Genomic DNA, 21,763 nt, shown 5'->3' with positions numbered 1-21,763 from the left:
TGCTCTGCTATACGGGAGCGTGCTCTCTTCCGGCAGAAGTGCCTCAGGACCCATATAAGGAAATTCCGCTCCATCTAACGTCACACAGAGCCATACTCGAAAAAAACTTTCCGAAACTTGTGACAAACCGGAAGAGGTTTTTTTGGAACAAAAATACTCCTTCAAACGTACAACTTAATTTTTGAAACTTTGTCCATGTTTAGCATGGGAATCCAACTCTTTAACAGTGTAAAAAACTCAGTATGCATGAAATAGCATTTCACCCCCCCTTTAAGGAAACTAAACAACCGAAAACAATATGTCTTTGTGGTAGAGAAAGCTACTTATTTGTAGCTACACGGGGAAATGAGTTAAAGCAAAGATACTGAGTTAAACATAAACAGAGATCATGCATCGGTACTCGACTGCTATTCCTTCAGCTCCCGGATGTGCAATGCTGAATTTTCTGCCGAATTTGATCTACTGAATTGGTAGAGGCGAATTTGTAAAGTGAAAAAACAGACTGAAAATTGTCATTATTTTTATTCCATATAGTTTACCCAAAAATTTAAATTACCTCATAATTTACTCAGCCTCAAGCTATCCTAGGTGTATATGTCTTTCATTTTTTTAAACACATCCAATCTGAATTATATTAAAAACTTCCTGGATCTTCCAAGCTTTATGATGGCAGTGAATGTGTGTTATTTTTCAATAGTCCAAAAGACGTCAAATAAAGTGCATCCATCCATCATAAAAATTGTCCCACATGGCTCCAGGGGGTGAATAGAAAGAGAGAAAAGAGAGAGAAAGAAATATAATGATATGCGTTCAACAAGGTAGCCCAATAACCCAAACAACGTAACAGGCAACGCCCCTGACACTCCCGAAGAAGAAAAAAACACCATCTTATATGTTTATGTTAGGCTACTCAGCAGGCGCTCGCTCACTCAGTACGCGCTGAAGGCTCGTTGCAAAATAGCCAATGCGTTTAACAGACTAGAAATGAGAAGATCCTCCAATAACCAACAGGTCTGGTGTTTGGGTGCACTTTGGATTCCCTTTAAGCTATAATGGTGATGGCAAGAGAGTGGTGGATAAATAAACAACGGTATGTCGCATCTGCAACATGACAGGGTACACCAGCGGGATTACAAAAAAAAAAAAAAACACCAGCGGGAATATCTGGGATATATGCGTCAGTACTATCTGGGAAAAGACGAAAAAAAGGAGAAACATGCACGCAGCAAACTATCCCTGCAGCATTAAGACACTATAGCTTACAGGGAATCCAACCCAAACACCAGACCTGTTGGTTATTTTAGGATCTTATATTTCTGGTCTGTTAAATGCATTAGACATTTTGCAACGAGCCTTCAGCGCGTGCTGAGTGAGCGAGCGCCTTAGGGGCCGTTCACATATCGCTCCTAAAAACGCGTGGAAAACGCTAAGCGCGTCTTTCTCCTGAGGCGTCTGTCTTTGCTAAGCAACAATGACGTGCTCTCTCCATGAGACGCGGAAATTTCAGCGAAGGATAAATGGATTTGCAGCTCTAAAAATCGCTTGCAGTAGCTCTGCTACTGAATTTATTTCAAAATTGCAATCCATATACAACTATGATCAGCTGATCCTTCATCTTGGCTGAGCTCTCAACGTTGTTACGGGAAAGGATGAAGCTGATTGGTTGGTTCTTGTCACATGACCCGCGGTGCGCTTGCGGCATTCTGAAAAGTTGAGATGTTTTTACATTTTGCTGTATCTAAAACGTATCGAACCGAACCGAACCGAACCGTGACATCAGTGTATCGTATCGAACCGAACCGTGAATTTTGTGAACCGTTACACCCCTAATTATAATATTATATAATATTATAATAACACATTTTATGATGGATGGATGCGCTTTATTGGACTTCTTTTGGACTATTGAAAAATAAAACCCAATCACTGCCACTGTAAAGTTTGGAAGAGCCAGGGCATTTTTAAATACAACTTTAACTGAACATGTCTGAAAGAAAAAAGTCATATACACCTTGCATGGCTCGAGGATGAGTAATTGAGTGTAATTTTCATATTTTGGTGAACTATCCCTTTAAAGCACTTCATCAATCCATTAAGGGTATTAACTAATGAACTGCAGTGCGTCTAGTTACTGCACACCTTTCTTCTCTTGCTGAACCAGACAAATAAACCCAATAAAACACTGTGGATTTACCGGCCCCGCGGGTTTAATAATGCATGCTGTAAATTTGTATAAAATAAAAGCTGCTTTCATATCTAGACTGGCTCATTGTTCAGGCCTTCTCGAGCGGAGGGCCTGTAAATCGCAGTGAGACGCCGCTTTCCTCTCGAGTGAGTTTGTCTTCCTTACAGAAGTGCCATAAATCATGGCCGTCACAACACCAGCTTGCTCATGTCTCCGTTCACAATCTCCCATCACATCCATCAGCGAGCGCAGAGCTTTACGAGCTGATGGAGGCGCCGGTAAATCTGAGAACATTAGTGCCCTGAACTATAGCAGCTCAAAGATGTCGTACAGAGAAAGAGACGGAGACTGATCTTGAAATACTCAGAGACAGAAAGTCAGTAACTGAGCTTTTGAAGCTGCTCTCAGGTGATCTGATCTCTAGTGATGTCAGGTTAACACAGGTCTCCTGTGAACACTTGTGATGAGATTTAATCAAAAAGAGTCTTTAATATCATGACTGCATATGCATTTACATCTACTTGCATCACAAAATAACTCAATATTGCTTTTAAAATCAGTGCAAAATTCAGCTCGCCACTAAATGCAACATCAAACTGCTCTCTTAGAGATCATGACAGCGGATGGAAAATCTACAATAACACATCACAGCAGCACAATTAACTACTGAACACTGAGACACTTAAACTTTACAGTTTGATCTGACAAGTCTTAAAACGCTTGAGAATAATAGACCTTCTTGAGGAAGTGGCACTGGTCTGATTGTACAGCTAGTTTTGTGGGGCTGAAGCTCTCCTTAAAAGCATCACCCTTGGTATAGCATGGTAATTATACTTCAATATTAAAGGGTTACTCCACCCCAAAATGAACATTTTGTCAATCACTTTACCCCCATGTCGTTCCAAACCCATAAAAGCTCCATTCGTCTTCGGAACAAAATTTAAGATATTTTGGATGAGGCTTGTGACTGTCCCATTGACTGCCAAATAAATAACAGTGTCAAGGTGCAGAAAAGTTATGAAAGTCGTCGTCAGAATACTCAGCCTGCCATCAGACATGTCCTCCGAGCTGTTTTATTTCAAATAAAAGCTAAATACACGTAGAAACAGCGCATCCTTGTGGCACAAGAGCATACACAGCATACAGTGATATGGAGTGACACAGAGGACACTGTTGACAAAGGAATTATTGAATAAAGTCGTTATTTTTGTTTACTTCACTTAAAAGTGTTCCTATTGCTTCATATAACCCAGATTGCACGTCTGATGGGCAGATTGAGTATTTAGATGACTTTTCATACCTATGGCTCAATGGTAGAGCATTGCGTTGGCAGTGCAAAAGGTTGTGGGTTCGATTCCCAGGGAACACGTTAGGTAAAAAATTTAAGCCTGAATGCATTGTAAGTCGCTTTGGATAAAAGTGTCTGCATGAATTTATTATTATTTACCTATTACTTATTTTTATTTACTTTGCAGTCAACGGGACAGTCTCAAGCCTCCCGGTTTTCATCCAAAATATCTTGAATTGTGTTCTGAAGATGAACTGAGCTTTTATGGGTTTGGAACTAGGTAGGGGTGGGAGATATTGACAAAAATGAATCTCTCGATATTTTTTTTCAATATCTCGATATCGATATTCAGATTATATTTTTGCAATCCTTCCAAGAAATGTGTTCAAACTGGCAAAGATGGTCCAGTTGGTCTTTTGACTTGCTGCATTTGACCTATTATTGTATAGAATTACTAGTACATAAAGATATGAGACTTATTGATTTAAACATGAACCAAGTTACTGTACTAAATATTTTAATATAAGAACAGTGCTTTTTCAGTAAAATATATGTAGGTAAAAAAGTAACTTTGTGCTTTACAAACAGTACTCTATTAGTAATAGACTAACAAAACTGTGTTTTGTGCGTTGTCCGGAGAAGTTGAAAGAGGTTGGTTGTGGCGTTCTGCTTTAAGGCGATCTGCTTTCGACAAATTCTACAGATGGGCGACGTTTCTTGCTCATCTTTTTCGTCAAAACCAAACCATCTCCAGACTAAAGAAGCTGACCCACATCTCGCAGTTAGTTCTTTTGGCACTGGTTTTGAGGATGACTGTGTAATTTCGTTTTGTTCACTCATTTTTGTGTTGTTACGCTCGAAGCTAGATAACAAGTGACTGATGAGTCACACGCACGACACACTGTGATGATGTAAGACGTCAGGGGCACTGAGGCTTTATGGGCAGTCCACCGTATTAATAAAAATGTTTAAGTTTGTATTTTCTAGAAGTTAAAAGAAGCCCTGTTCGTGTTCGGAGGCTATTCCGGTGGATCTCTTGGGAAAACGTATTTCATCTTTTGGACTCGTCGTTATACAAATGCAATTTTCTAATGATGCAATCACAAAGCTGGCCACTTGAGGACGCCACAGACATTCAACTTCAGACTTTCTGCAAACAACGCATATTTTGCCTTTTCTAGCAGCTATTTTATTAATGGTACATCGGCTTTACTCTTTACGTTTTTGGATTGTTGCTTCAGTCTAAGAAACATCATAACACACAGGTAAGAACTCAAATTATTAGCAGCTTACTCTCGTGCAATCGAGGAACGATCGTGATTTTGTTAAAAAATAAAATAAAAAAGTCAAACAAACCCCTACATTATTAAAATCGCTACATATAATTGTTTAGAAGGTTATAGTGTGCGTTATTTGTTTTCTCTTTAACTCCCTTCAGCTCTTTTCATGTTTGGGGTGTCGGATTATGAAATATTCGATATCCCAATCTTGCATATCATCCAGATAACAATTTGGATATTATCATCTAAACGATACATCGCCCACCTCTATTTGGAACAATATGGGTAAGTGATTAATTACAACATTTTCATTTAAGGGTGGAGTATACCTTTAATATATAAACTTTTAGCTCAGTAACAGTTCAGTGTGAAGCTTTTCCCTGAGCGTCAGAAAGCCCTGTGCAGATCTCCTCCGATCTAAAGTGGCTTTTTAGTGTGTACTAAAGCTAGAGAGCCGAACGCGGCACTAAATCAGCGTGAAGAGGCGAAGTGGAGATAAAAATAGACAGTGGCCCTGTGCTTATCAAACAGAGCTTTTATTTCTGACCGTCTGCCTGCGAGAGGACAGACGCTCCCGGTCAGATAAAGACAGCTCTGTCTTACATCTGTCTTAGGCAGGAGGACACGAGAACAGAAGAAGTCCTGTCATCCTCAAACCTTTGTAACCTCAGACTGGGTTTTCCTTGAACGAATGCTCTTTACAATAAGGTTCCATTAGATAACCTCAACAAGTAATACGTAAATTCTTCTAAAGCATTTATTAGCCTAAGTAATACACCATTAAAATTAAAAGTCGTACCTCATAATTGACCTGAGTCAACAATATGGTCTCAACTTGTCGCATTTACATTAATGCACAAACTATTAAATTTTTAAGATGTATTTTATACAGTTTAACTGCAACTATTTGACTCCGTTATTGCACAAAATGATTAAAATGGAAAATGAAATGTGAAATTACTTGCTTAGAATGAAACTACATTAAAAAATAAGTAAAAACGTAATTAAATATAATTAAGTAATGAAATGCAATAAAATTGTTTACATAAAATTAATAAAAAATGACTGCACTATTAAATAACAAAATAATATAATTTAATAAAAAAATTGAACTAAAAAGTATTAATTTAAATAAATATGGACTTAAAATAGCAAAAAATATATATTAATGTAAACAAACACCAAGAGAGAAAAATAGCACTCAAATGCCTAATATAAATCCACTGATATCTGATGAATAATTAGTTTTTTTAAAGAATAATCAAATTAACAATCAACAACACACCAACATATAAAAGCACTTAAAATAGATCAATAATTTAAATAAAGTGTTTGACCTTGAAACCATTACTGTAAAAAAAGAAAACATTTTTACAGAATTATTTCTGTTGCAACAACACGCCAATAAATAAATGCACTTACAATAAATAAAGCATTTAACTGATACAAATTGTAATGAATTATTTTATCAACAACGCTCAGGTGCCTAATAAAAAAAAAACAAATGTTTCTCAAGAACACATAACCGTATGACTTTACAGGATTTGACCTTGAGACCATTACAGTAAAAACAATTTTAGCTCATTTCTACAAACTGAGCACAATTATTTCCACTGCAATCAACCACGTGTCATGCAGTAAACCATCATTCGGCTGGTAAAGCCCCCAGAGACGCTCATCGCTTCCAGAACAATCCCTGATCAATGTAAGAGGATAACATCTGTACACACAAGCAGCAGCTGTTCAGAGCCGCACACTTCACATAAACACGTGTTTGGACAATTAAAATGTTCAGCTAGCAGCTCCAAATCAAAGGTGCTCTCTGTGGCTTTTGTGTTTTTTTTTTGGTGTCGGATCAAACGCTCCGAGCGAGTAAGATGGGATCTGATTACATCCCTGACACTAAAATGACAACAACATCAGCTCATAAAACACACATCCACGAGGCATTACATGCACGTGGAGCAAAATGTCTCTTTCTTTTGCTTGAACTCAAGACGCGAGGAAGAAAATGAACTGCAACATTATGCAATCAAAGCTAGGTGTTTTCTCCTAATAAATCTTGAGATTAATGCACAACAAGCACTAGTTAAATAAAGGCATAAAATAAACAAAATTATTTCATTATGACTCATTAGGGAAATATTTAAAATAAAAAAAACTTCCAATGAAACCTGAACATGGTGCAAAACGTATTATATACAATTAAATGTACCTTATTTTTATAAACCGTGATCACACACTTTCTGACCAATGAATTTTCATGTTTGTTCCAGTAAAAATTATAACAATAAAGATTATATATAAAATTATTTTTATATAAAGTATTGTATATAAACAATTATACTAACTATTATCCTCTAAATGATTTTACTCTCAATAAAAGACTTGAGAATCAAGCAAAACGAGATAAAAATATTATAAATGATAAAGAATATAAAAATTTTAATTTTAAAAATGTAAAATATAACTCTGTAAATAAATAAATATTCAATATAAATAAATAAATGCATATAAAAATTTAAATAATTATAAAAAAATTAAATTATATATTTTATAATAATTAAAAATAATTATCATTCTTAAAAATGTGCTCATGCCACAAGATTCTGAAAACAAGTGAAAGCAAATATATATATAAAAACTATTTTAAGGTGTATTTAATGTTTCATTTTGACAGCAGATACATTTTCTTAGATAAAAAAATTATATCAAATATACTTAGAAAAGAGTCTAATGACTGAGCATAACTAAAACAATATTAAACTGAAAATAAAAGTGTTAATTAAAAAAACTATAAATAATTATAATTATAATAATTTCTATTTCAGTGTGCAGTTCTTGTTAACAGCATAAGGATTTTCTAAATAAAAATATTATAACAATTATACTCATAAATTAGTTTAAGAACCAAGCATGACTATACAAAAAATTCAAGTGACTACAAAAATGCTTATTAAAAAAACCTGTAAAAAAAAAAAAAAAAAAAACAAGTAAACAAATAACATAACAATACTGATATTCTTAAAAATGTGTTGCTCATGGCACAAGATGCTGAAAAACTGTGAAAAACTGCATATATATCCTATCTCAACTTTATGCTCACTTTTGAATTTGATTTCAGAACAGATTACATTTTTTTCCTATTCCCTCCATTCTAGAGTCTGTGATTAAAGAAGTACATGTCTCCGGTGTAGGAGGGCGTTCACATGAGATCTGACCCTGAAAACACCCAGGATGAGAATCACATGACGAGGCTCTAAAAGTGACAGCAGAGAAACACACACACACACACACAGAAAGAGAACAAGAGCCGAAGTCTTTCCCCCAGTGTGTGTGTGTGTGTGTGGTGCGCTTCATCTGCTGCGTCTCACCTCTCTTCCCTCGGCCGCTGCTTCCCTGCCGGCGTTCACCGTCACTCCAGAGTTCATGGTCCCGAAACTAATGGTGTTTCCGGAGACGGTATTCCAGCCTGAGACGGCAGACGCCCGAGGCTAACGAGAAACACGTCTCTTCTCAGGTTCCTCCCGCTTCTGTAATCCACAAACGCTGCTGGCGGCTCATCCTCAACCCCGCAGTCTTCCCAACACAATCCCAGCGCATATATCCACACCAGACACTACTCAATCCACACTCCGCACATTCCCTGAGCCAGCTCCGCAGCGCTCTGATCCACACACACACACGCAGAGAGAGAGAGAGAGAGAGGGACCTCCTCACAGCTGCATGGGGCCGCAGGATGGAGTATTTGACGTGTGTGTGTGTGTGTGTGTGTGTGTGTGTGGGAGGAGACTCCTTCAGGGAGTCATGCTCTGGACTTCCTCTCTCTCTCAGCCGCTCACTTCTACACTTACAGTAAACACTGTAGAAGTAAATCATCCAGACACATCAACTAACTCAATTAATGTATTTTTGTATTGATTGTGAAAAGTTATAAAGAAACCATTTTTTTGCTCTATTGAATTGAATGCTGTTTAACAATCTTTGATTTATAATTATTTAATACTGATTTAAATAATGTGACAGATTCTTTTTTAATCATTTAGAAATATATATTTTTTAGAAAATTATTTAAAATACAATATTGCATTATATGTTGCTATATAAACACAATATTTGCCTGAGATACAACTATTTGAAAATCTGGAATCTAAGGGAGCAAAAAAAATCTAAATATTGAGAAAATCATCTTTAAAGTTCTTCAAATGAAGTTCTGAGCAATGCATATTACTAATCAAACATTAGGTTCTGATATATTTACAGTAGGAAATTTACTAAATATCTTCAAGGAACATGATCTTTACTTAATATCCTAATGATTTTTGGCATAAAAGAAAAATCTATAATTTTAATTCGTACAATGTATTTTTGGTTATTGCTACAAATACACCCCAGAGACTTAAGACTACTTTTGTGCGGCATGGACACATATAAATATATAAATAACTTATAATTTATAATTCTTATATTAATTTATAATAATTAATATACATAAATCAATTATTTCAACACAAATACTATATAATTTAGAAATAGTTGTAAATTACAAATATTTAATATTTAAAAATCATAATTAACTATTATGATTTATAATTTTTATATTAATTTATAGTAATTTTCATACATTTAAATGAATTATTTTTGATAGCAAATACTAATTTCAAAAATAATTATAAATTGTTAAAAAATATGTAATACTTAAATACAAAATGTATTTAAAAATGCAATATTTAAATACTTATGCATACATTAAAATCTATTTATGTTAATAAAATATTGAATAATACATTGCATTAAATATAAAATAAGTTAAATTAATAAATTTTTTACTTATATATTTTAAATAAATACATAAGCATTATACTCCCCAAAATTCCATGAAAGCACCATAAAAAAGTATCATAAATCTCGTTATTATTTGCCGTTTTTAAAGATTTACACTTACATACTTTTAAACAATCCGCAAAACAATGCAACGCACCAGATTTGACATTATTAATAATCAAAAAGTGACCAAAAACAAGCCTAATATTAAATCTGAATGGAATTTAGAAGTGTTCTTTAATTATGGATAAGCGTTTTTAATAGAAATAACTACAGTATACAAATAAATCGTAAGTAAATATTACATAATATAGCAAGTAATATATAACAAGTGTTTCTGTTGTGGTGCTGCTGGTCATTTTGTGTACCTGACATGCTTTGGTCACCATCCACTGTATGAAACAGAGCAGCGTGAACATTCTGCTAAATATCTGCTTTTGTTTTCCACAGAAGAAACTCAGTCAAACTGGTTTGAAACGGCATGAAAGTGAGCAAACGGTGACAGGCTGGTCATTTTTAGGCGCACTGTCCCTTTAAACCCCAGACTCTGATGGTTTATTGGTGTTTGCTCATTGTTTTCCTCGCTCTGGCTGAGATCCAGGGCTTTCTCTGTCGTTTCTCTGGCTGAGGCTCTTAAGCTGATTATATCGCTCTCCTGACACAGACTCTGTGTAACGGACTTAATTACAGTCTTCATCAAACAATCTGTCAGAAGCAGTCAAAAACACCCAGCATTAGAGCGTGCTGGATTTACATGTGAAGATTATATGGGTGAAAAGAGTCAAGTATTGATGTTGAACAGGGTTATATCATGAAATCAACAGCTCCCTCTAGTGAAGTGATGGATCATTTCACCAAAAATCAAAGTTTAATCACCATTATAACCCAAAACACACTGGAGATCATTATTCACATTCACATGATCTCACAGCTATATAAACTACACACATAGAGGTCGGATATTTTGGGTTTTTGGCAAACGAGCCGCATTTTCTGCGAGAAATGTGAAGAGCTGAAGCTCAGAAATACAAAAATACTCTGATGAATAATTCATGAGCTTACTGTCATCATCACTAGACTTGTTCAGTGTACTGATGCATTCAATCTCCATCTTTACTTTATTCTTCTTAATTATTTGTTTGTGTGAAGTCACTTTTATTTATTCCTTCCAGAAATCAGTTCAGAAATCACTTGACTGAAACTTTTTGTTACTCCATTTACTCCGTGCTGTTAATTAAACTCATTCTTATAGTCTGTTTTACTGTTTTCTTAATTGTTTGTCTGTCGCTAATTTCTTAAGCATCTTGTTCCATATATCATGTACTAAATTAACACAACAAATGTAATTTATAAAAGATAATTACAACCAATTTGAATAATATTATAAATTATATATAATTACAATAAAATAAATATAAAGAATATTTGATACATGTAAACATTAAATAATATTATAAATATATAACAAAAAAAACTAAAAAATATATATAAATATTTTAATTATATTTTAAAAGTATAATACATTTAAACATAAATTCTAATGTACTATTTTTTATTAATGAAAGAAATACAACAGGGCTCTAAACTAACTTTTTGCACTGGTTGCACTTTATCATAGCTTATTTTTGATCAATTCAGCCTTCTCAAATCCTGACGACTTGCCTAAAATAAAAACTATAGATATAAAACAGTTCAATCATATAACAATGTTTAAATGTTAAACCTAGATAAATGTACGATATACTCAGTAGTTTGTGTTTTTATTTTTGTTCACTCACAGTATCAACAAAATGTTGTGCTTTTATAAAATAAAGAAAACAAACATGATGTGCTTTCTGCCATCTCGTCTTTAACAAGAGTACAAAAATGAACCGAAACTCACAGACATGAATTAATAGATCTAAAGAAAGCTTTAAATGACTACTTAACCAAATAAAACAAATCGAAACAAAAACTCTTATAATCATAATCCGTGAAGATGCACGTCTCTCTAAATGTCTAAAATATAAAAAGTAAGGAGTAAGAAGTAAAAAGTAAGTCCAAAAGTAAGTCCAAAACAGGCCAATAACAATAAAAATTAAATCCAAAATATTACATTTATAAAAATATATAATTTAAAATATATTTAAAAAAGTAAAATATATATATAAAAAAATACCTAAATTTAAAATTGAAAGAAAGAGAGAAATTATTTAAACAAATTAATTCTTAATGAAATATCAGTATTGGAACCGGCCAATAAGTGTTTGATAAAATCGGTATCAACAATAATAATTAAATTAATAATTATTAAACATTCAAATTAAAAATGTATTTTCTTTTTTTATATTTTGGCTGGAAATTAAGTAAAAAAAAAAAAAAAAGACTAAAAGACTAAGTTTTTTTTTTTTTTTTGCAGTGAAGGAGCAGTATTCTGGTAAGATAATTATACACCGTAACCGTGTGTGTGTGTGTGTGTGTGTGTGTATGTGTTTATTTCCAAGGGCAAGAGAGGAAACAGCATTCACATTTATCATTTCAGACCATTCCCATGGTGAGCATTCGTCTTTTCATCTGTCCTCTAAAGGATAAAACACACGTCTGGCCTTTAAAACGAGCAGCCTTCACAACGGCTGGAGAAAAACTGCTTGAAGCAGCACAACTGCATCTGAAGGACACAAAGGTAAGAGAGACCATAAACCTGCAGCAAACTCAACATATAATGAGGCTACAGAGCCAAACGAGACTAACTAACACACTGTGAAGACATCTCGAAGTGAGGCGTACTACATCTTTCTGAACAGACACAACACAGCAGTCTTCTGTCCTCACCTAAAACACAAATCTGAGCCACCAGAGGCTACACAAAAGGTAAATAATAGCAATAATATTTACAAAAGCATCATTCTGGTCACTAATTACATATTTAATTAATCAAAATACAATCTAAAACATTAATACAATAAATGATAATTTATTGTAAAAAAGTCTTTTTTTTTTTTGGCCAAAATATATTTTTCATATATACTAAGAAATATATTTTTTTAAATTTAAAATCCAATACTTTCAATACCAAAATATATTTTAAAATGTATTTCAGGAAGACTAAAAAAATATATCAATTATCCTAAATGCAAAATTATATATATATATATATATATATATATATATATAAAAAAACAACCTAATAGAGATGAAAAGTAGATTTATAATGATATAATCAAATTATTATTCAAAACATTGTAAATTATATTACTTTTTGTATAACATTTATTCAAATGTGTTATATGTTCACAGGAGTTAAAATTTGTTTTAATGCTTTAAAAAAAAACATTTATATATTTTAAATATGTTTTCAAAAATATAGTCAAAAATGTATTGGTAGAAAATATTTAAATAAATATTTATTGAATATTTTTTTTAAATAAAGTTGGATAAAGTTTGAATAGTGCTCATTTATTTGAAATAATCTGTACAATTATGAATGTCTTTACAATCAATTTGTATCTATTTAATGCATCCAAGGTGAATAAAATCAGTTATTTTCCAAAGCACAAATGTCCTCATATTTGCATATTCTGAATGTTAGCGTATAAATACACACATCAGCTAAACTGCTCTCTAAATATGCAACAACTTTTAATTTAAAAAAGCCAAATGAGTCGACCAATGCAACTAAGCAGAAAAAATATCCTTTTTCATTTAAGAGCCAAACATCTGCATGCATGACATTTATCGCTCGTTGCATCTGTTGAGGACAGTGTTTACAACAAGCGTGCACACACACACACACACACACACACACACACACACACACAGCCTCCATCCTGAGCTCTTAACGAAGCTGATAATGAGATGACGCTCAATGGTGTGTAACAGTCATGAATCAGCGGTGACAGATGAACGCGCGCTGATGGGATTGCTGGATCTTGTTGTGATAAGCATATTGGGAAGTTGGTGAATAACAGGTTTGCTGAATAACTTCAATAATGCATCATAACGCTTATGAAAAAGTGCATTTCCTGTTGTCTCTCACATCAAACTCCTCCCACATATTTGTTTAGAGCTGATGTAATGCTGCATTTCTCCAAATCAGATGAAGAAACACACTCATCCTTAACTTGGATGACCTGAGGGTGAGGACATTTACAGCACACTTTCATTTTTGGTTGAACTATTCCTTTAAGCTAAGAAAATCCTTTGTTATAGTAGGAACCTGTGATTTATGTGTGTAAAACATGATAGAATCACAGAATACAGTAAAAAAAAATAAAAATAATTAAATGTACTGTGTAGCAGGGAATGTCACAGATTTTGGCAAATGTTGAAAGTTTTGGGAAAGTGCAGAGGTTGCATTCAAATAGAATCCAGAAAAATAAATAAATACAACTAAAAAAAAAAAAAAAAAAAAAAAAAAAAAAAAAAACAATCCAAAAAAACTAAAAAATCTGATTCCAGAAAAATTAAAATGGAGAAAACTGAATCCACAAAAGTAAAATAAAATAATAACCGAATCCAGGAAAAAAAAAATGGATAATATGAAATGGAAAAATAAAAAAATAGACAGAATTCAGAAAATGTTTAACTGAAAAAAAGAAGAAAAAAAAACAAACAAAAAAAAGCTAGTAAAAATGTAATTATTTTGGGAATAAATAACATGAATTTCACAGGGTCTTATCTTTCATATAATTATTAGCAAAGGTCTAATAATCTTTGTGCATTTGACTGTACACAAACCACAAAATAAGATTGAAACAACCAACAAAAAGCCACTAAACTACTTAATAATGTCTCTTTAAAGGAGTCGTTTCAAAAAAGAAGATTATTTGGTGTAATGCAATGTTTGTGTGATTTAAGGCTCAAAACACATTATTTTCCACATAATGTACAATACTGTTTCTCCTCTAAGCCTCTTTTTACAAATCTCATCGTTCTGAAAAGCGAGGTGTGTTCTCATTGGCCAGCTGTCCAGTGCATTGCGATTGGCCGATTTTCTCACGCGTGAGACGGACACTTATCAGGTTCAGGAAACTCTCCTCTCTAAAATGCACTGCACACGCTCCAATATTTGGGATGATACAGATAAAACCTAACCACTGATTTCTAGAATTATAGACTCAGCAGGATCTTCTGGAAACCGGACAGACTGAAGATGATTTGCAAGGCGCTCCACTAAACCTGGCTTTGATGGATGGCCTACATGCATTAGTGAGCTGGGACATGAGCCTCAGCAGATCAGGTCCGTAATGACATTTGGGCTCTAAGAGGAGGATGAAGTGACAGAGAGAGAGAGAGAGAGAGAGAGAGAGAGAGAGGTTAAAATACCAGCAGAGAGACGGCAGACCTTGCATTTAGAATAACTCTATGAATAAACGTGATGGATGCACACAATTTATATTCGTCTACAAAACTGATTAAACTTCAGATCAACAGGTTTTAGGATCATATGAAACAACTTTAGTTATGGTGTGTTTATTAAACTATTACTGAACAGAAAATGTAAATGTAATAAATCACTAGTACTTCTTATAAGTATGACACGTAACAGTAATTTTCCATTAGTTTAATGCATTAACTAGACATTAACTAACATTGAGCGATTCATTTGTTAGCGTATGTATTAATCTTTGTTAATATTAGTGAATATAAATATAATATAATGTTAGTGTGTAATGTAAGCTCAGCTTCATTAAATAATATTTGGAAAAAAAAAAAATTCTTACTAATGCAACATAAAATCTGCCCATTCATTTAATCAACTAAGATTAATTAATGAATCAATTATTTTAGAATTGTTACCAAAAAAAAAAAAGAAACCTTATTTTCAATTCAAGTTAATTAATGCACTTAACTCATGACAGAAAATCTAATCATATAGTAAAAAAAGAAACTGTTAAGATTAACTTAAAAAACTTAATAAAATTCTTTATCTGATTTTCACTTACTTCCTGAAAAAAAAATTAAACCAAAAAACAGACGGACATAAAACACAGCACACACACAGATTCCCACTAAGCATCTTTAACTGCTGGATAAAAACTACAGATGCTGCCTCATGAAGAAAACTGTAAACTACAGAAACGCAACATCACTGCCATCCTCCACAAACTCACAGTTTTAATGTTAAACATGAGAGTTCATCTGAATAATGAAGAAACTGAACAACACTGAGCTGCACAGAATCACAAGCGCTGCTTCTGAAGCACAGCATCCACTGATGAAACCAGCAGAGAATAAAGAAACCTGCGAGAGCATCTACATCACACTGGTGATGTCCTGCTTTAATGATTCGGCACAACTTTACTGCTGTGACCAGATCTGATAACAACACACACACACACACACACACACACACACACACATGCAGACACACGCAGACACACACGCAAATCTCAGCAGAAAACACTCATACAGTAATGAGAATCAATGCACAAAAACATAGTTCTTGAATCAAAATAAAGGTTGGTTGATCTTGATGCAGACGAAGAAAGTTCAGTGAAGAAAAGAGCAAACACTGAGAACAGATCACAGCGCCACCTACAGACTCACTGACTCACTGCAGCCAGATGAACCACATCCCAGCTCCCAATAATGAGATCAGAGGTCAAATGATGACTAACTACTTCATGATTATGAGACCAAACCTCAACATTTAGACATACAAACTCATAATCAAGATGAAAAGTTGAAATTGTGCCATACTAATTCAAAATTATGAGATCAAAAGACAAAATTATGACTACTAAATCATAATCGATATCAAAAGTCGAAATTCTGACAAACTAATTCATAAATTAGATCAAAATCTTAAATTATGACATACTAATTCATAATTATGAGAAAAACTAAATTATGGCATTAACTAATTAATATTAATTTATAAATTAGATTAAACATTTTAATTATGACATCGGCCAACTAAATTTAAATTAAGATATGAAATTAGGATTTATAATTGATTTTGATAATCTCACAATTGTGAAGTCATAATTGCATATTTTAATACTAATACAGTTAATATTAGTCTTTGGTTTATGTCAAATTAGCAGGCCATCATTTCTAATTTTATATTATAATTTCGACTAATTATAATTTGCCAAAGCATGTTCCTTATTTGGGGGAAATAGGCTTCCATACATTTTTGCCCCCGAAATCAAATAATTTTTTTATATATTTGAATATAATTTTAAGATATTTTAAATACCATTAAAATGCACAGAGTTTGTTTGTAGTTCTCAAAAATCTTGATTATTCTCATCCGTTTTATCAATTATTTTTATTTAAATTAGCAAAAACGTACTCCAGTACAAATACAACCATAATATACCACATTGCCTAAAAGGAAAAAAAATGTGTATTTGTTTTGTAAATTATCTCTACATCTTTACAGTATTTATTGTACTTTCCTGCATTTGTGCTGATTTAAAAAATATATATATATACACATTCAATTAACTTAAAATAGATATATCACTTAAAATATATATTTTTATTAATATTTTAATGCTTTCATGTATATTTACATAAATAGTTATTACATTATTAGTAATCAAAGATTTATATTTTTTTTAACTTAAAATGCAGAAAATCTACTTAGAATCAGCTCTTAGATTATGTAGAGCAGATAACACATGGGTTAAATGTTATGAAAGTGATGTCACCGTATAATTAGTCGCGTCAGGTTACAACACAAGTAACTAGAAACAAACAGACACGACTTTACTATGAAAACCAGATGAAATCAACTCATTCTTGCCAGTCACTCAAAGCCAGCGGTCAAAGCGTGGTCAGACTCACAGTGTTGGCCAGACCCAGAGCCCCGCTGCGGCCGGACGGATGCTGGGACAGGAGCTTGTGAAGTCCAGCCGAGGGCTCCAGAACACTGGGCTGATCCAGGAGCTTCCGGAGGAACAGAGAGCTCTGCTGCGGAGGATGCAGGTCTGGACTCTGTAAGTCTCGAGCTCCAGAATCAAACTCCCAGCTCTCACGAGCGCCTGCGGGAACAAACACACACACTGCAATACAAGACTGAGGACTACAGAACAATACAGGAATATACAACTCGCAATCGAAACATTAAACTTTTGCATATAGCTTATTGCAAAATGTGCAAATACATGTTTGAGAGTGTGGTGAGAATCATGGGTAATGTCATTTGTCTAGCCAGGAAATTCTGCTATTAAACTATTCTTTTATGGCTTCGACAAAAAGCATAAACCTTCAGTTGATCACAGCAGGTCTGTCTTTAAAAATCATTTCTATACCCATATGGAATAATTTTTTATGTCCATTAATGCTTATTAAAAATGTGTGTTTTTATACAAAAAATAGACTATGTTTTTGCCCATTACTGCTAATAAAAATGCATGCTTTTTAATGCAAACAAGAAACTGTTACACTCCATTTTGTTAATTATTGCTAATAAAAAAGCAATTTTAATACAAATAATACAGTTGCACTCTATATTTTTGTCAATTTATTGCTAATAAAAATGTGATTTTTATTACGAAGATTACACTATAGCACTGTACATTTTTGCATATTAATACTAATAAATATTGTTGATTTTTAATACAAACTTATACTGTTGCACTTTAAATGTTTTATTAATGCTAATAAAAATGTTTTTAATAAAACTGTTGCGCTATATTTTTTGTGTATTAATGCTAATAAAAATATGATTTTTAATACAAAAAATAAAACTGTTGCTCACTATATTTCATTACTGCTAATAAAAATGCACAATTTTTTATGCAAAAAAATATAAACTGTTGCACTGTTTTATCAATTATTGCTAATAAAAATTGTTGATTTTAATACAAATTTATACTGTTGCACTGCACTCTAAATGTTTTATTAATGCTAATAAAATTTGTTTTAATACAAAAAAATATACAATGGCATTCTGTAATAATACTAATAAAAATGTATACAAAAAATTAATACTAATAAAAATGTGTGATTTTTAATACAACAGTATACTGTTGCACTCTAAATGTTTTGCTTATTAATGCAAATAAAATGTGTTTTTTAATACAAACAAATTATACAGTTGCATTCTGTATTTTTGTCCATTATTTCTAATAAAAAAATTGATTTTTAACACAAAAATCACACTTGCATTCAATATATTAGTTCATTAATAAGTAAAATCACCAATAAAAAAAATGTGAGAGCAGCGTTCAGTAATGCTGATTAAAATGAATGACCTTTTTCTTATTTTTTTATTATACAGTTGCACTCCATATTTTCATCCGTCAATAATGATACAGTTGCACTTACATTATTGTCTACAATGTGACAAAAAAATGTGTATAGTAAATTACAACAAAAGTATTTATTTAAAGGACACAACATTGAAGGTAACTGCTCATTTTCGATCCAGCTGAGATCGTGGTAGGGAACACATACCCAGACTGTTCTCGCTGCTGTCGGGCCACGACGACACGTGTTCATGAAGTGTCCTCTTCTCCGAGTCGCTGGACACCAGGGAAAGCTGGCCTTCCTCCTTGCGGATCTCGTTCAGCAGCTGCATGCGGCAGCGAGTGAAGTCTTGGAAGGAGATGTTTCCTCGCTCGTCTGCGCCCAGCTGCCCCATGATCTCTGCCACCGAGTCCTCCATGTTCAGCTGCCGGCAGACCATCAGCAGATCATTCCTGACCGACACAGAGGCCAGGAGATCCCAAATCGTCACAAAAGCATGAAAAAAGGATATTTTCTCACAGCTGATCTGACTTCATCAAAGTCATTATGAACATCTTCCACTAATGTTTCACAATCACCTTCAGGGGTGAAATATCAAATCTTGATGACACACTCACTTGCTCACCAATGGATGTGAATGGGTGCCGTCGGAATGAGAGTCTCACAATAATCCACAGCACTCCAGTCCATCAGTGAACATCTGGAGAAGACAAAAGATGAAACACATCCAGCATTAAGATGTTTTTAACTCAAAAACATAGAGTCTATAATCCATAATAACGCTGCTTGATCTGTGCAGATTTCTCTCCTGATTCAGACCAGAACACTTTTTCACTGGAGGAAGTGTTATTATGGATTATAGACTCTATGTGTTTGAGTTAAAATCATCTTAATGCTGGATGTGTTTCAGGTTTTGTCTTCTCCAGATGTTCACTGATGGACTGGAGTGCTGTGGATTATTGTGAGACTCTCATTCTGACGGCACCCATTCACATCCACTGGTGATCAAGTGATGCAATGCTGCATTTCACCAAACCTGATGAAGAAACACTCATCTTTATTTATTCATATGACATTTTCAGAAACGTTTCATTATTTGTGTGAACGACTTCTTTAAGGCATTACGTATGAAGCAGCTTACAGATGATTTTGCTTCACATTTCTCATAATTCACAGTTTACTTTGTGCTTGTTAAACCTCATGTGTAAAGAATTGCTATAAAAGTTAAAGCTGCAGTCGGTAACTTTTGACGCTCTAGCGGTTAATAAACAGAACTGCTTGCGTCTTGCGGAAGAACATTGTAGCCGGAACTACTTCTCTCTGTTTATGTCTATGAAGAATCACAATGGTACTGGGTTACTCCGCCGCGGTACCCCGAAGCAATCTAAAATAGTCTGAATATAAACACTTATTATAGGTGCACCCTAGTGATTCAGGACAAGCTAAAAACACGGTTTGGAAAATGGATTCATGGTGTACTCGCTTATTATATACATTTTTCTACATTTTGAACACAAACAAAGTTACGGAGCGCAGCTCTGATTGGTTGTTTCTTACCGGGAGCGCATGACTTTCTGCAAATGGCGATAGGACACTGGGAGGAGCCAGAGGAGCTTGATTTTTTCACAGATTATCTGTCTCATATTCTACTGTCAGGACATAATGATAGGTTTAATAAATATGTAAAAAATATGTAAAAAATATTTTTTACAAAATTTCCCTACAGCACCTTTAAATAATATTTTAAAATCCTATAAATGTAAAATATAAGCTGTAACACAAAGCTTCTGAATTACATTTATGACCTGAATGCATGACATGCTACCAAAAAAGATGCATGTCTTCATTTTCAATAAAGCTGAACACGTTTCACGTTTTTGCTTTAAAGTATGTTTGTGCATCTCGCAGTTTTACATTTTGCATCTAATGCAATGACATTTTTAAGAGTCATTTTAAGTGTCCAAATACTTTTGGAGCAGATGCATGATTTTGAAACCTCTTTTATATTAAATCACATCGAAGCACGCTGTTGTCTTCTTTAACAAAGAATAAGACAAAGTGCTTTTGCAAATCAGTTCTGAAGCCACCTCGGATCACTTTAACTCATCAGATTACATTAATGCATGCCAAGTGTGTCCCGGAGAAACTCTCAGCCCTGAAACACGGTCAGAAACATCAACAAACGCTAAAGTGTAGCGAGCGGATGAGGATGAAACATTTCCCGTCACTTCCGACGCTCCAGCTCCAGCCTCGGGAGCGTCCGAACTAACTTCACGCGTCTTATTGTGTTTGTTTGCACTCTTTGCACGGATTTAATCGCACTATCTTTGCTCTGTGATCGTTCTTACAAACTAAACTCGCCCGTGAGGACACCGCGCCTGTCCCGCTGCTCGACTCGGGGACTCTTCTTCCGCTCGTAAACGCGTCAGAGTGAGTTTGGTGCAGTTTCTGACCGGTTGATGTATCCGTCTCCGTCCCCGTCACACGTCTGGAAGAGCCGCCGCATGCGCTCCTCCTCCGCGGTGCTGCACGAGCCGCTGCTCCCGGTGCTCCCGCTCTCCTCCGCCGCCGCCATCACGATCACAGGCGCGCGCACAGACACGCTCCACGGGAAACACGCTGCATCTACAACAGCACATTCTTTTCAACTGCTTTGCATATTGTAAAACATAACAGATATTATTCATTCAAAAAAAAAAAAAAAAAAAAAAAAAACTAACTAAACAAAGGTAAAAGTCTGTTTTGTTGTAAATATACATGTATATTTATTCATTTATTTTATTCTGAATTATATTTTAAATAAATGTATATTATCATAGAAACATTTATATCTGTTTTAATTTATTTTGAATAATATTTACTTTTTAGATAAATGTATATTTAGTTTATTTTGAATAATATACTTTTTATTTTATTCTGAATAATATACTTTTTATTTTATTCTGAATAATATTTGATTTTAAACACATTAATTATATTTATTTTAGCTTGTTTTGAATAGAC

At 33.8% G+C, this 21,763-nt stretch overlaps 1 protein-coding gene across 3 annotated transcripts in view; it reads right to left on the bottom strand.

Annotated features, from left to right (window-relative positions):
• The window catches only part of LOC128014913 (colorectal mutant cancer protein), an 84,194-nt gene extending 62,822 nt beyond the window's left edge, over positions 1 to 21,372 (bottom strand). Inside the window, exons 1-3 of one of the 3 annotated variants that reach the window (XM_052598622.1) lie at positions 21,214 to 21,372; positions 18,968 to 19,212; positions 17,354 to 17,550 (exon numbers count right to left, since the gene is read on the bottom strand). In XM_052598622.1, coding sequence (XP_052454582.1) covers positions 17,354 to 17,550; positions 18,968 to 19,212; positions 21,214 to 21,335 — 564 coding nt within the window. In that variant the 5' untranslated portion in view covers positions 21,336 to 21,372. Of the gene's footprint in view, positions 1 to 8,127; positions 8,506 to 17,353; positions 17,551 to 18,967; positions 19,213 to 21,213 lie in introns of those variants that run through there. The other 2 variants (XM_052598623.1, XM_052598624.1) reach the window with 2 other exon arrangements.
• Positions 21,373 to 21,763: the final 391 nt, after the last annotated feature.

This window comes from Carassius gibelio, chromosome A5 (assembly GCF_023724105.1).
Source record: "Carassius gibelio isolate Cgi1373 ecotype wild population from Czech Republic chromosome A5, carGib1.2-hapl.c, whole genome shotgun sequence".
Lineage (NCBI taxonomy): Eukaryota > Metazoa > Chordata > Actinopteri > Cypriniformes > Cyprinidae > Carassius > Carassius gibelio.
The sequence above is the reverse complement of the archived record's forward strand: the minus strand, read 5'-3'. Positions and strand labels throughout refer to the sequence as shown.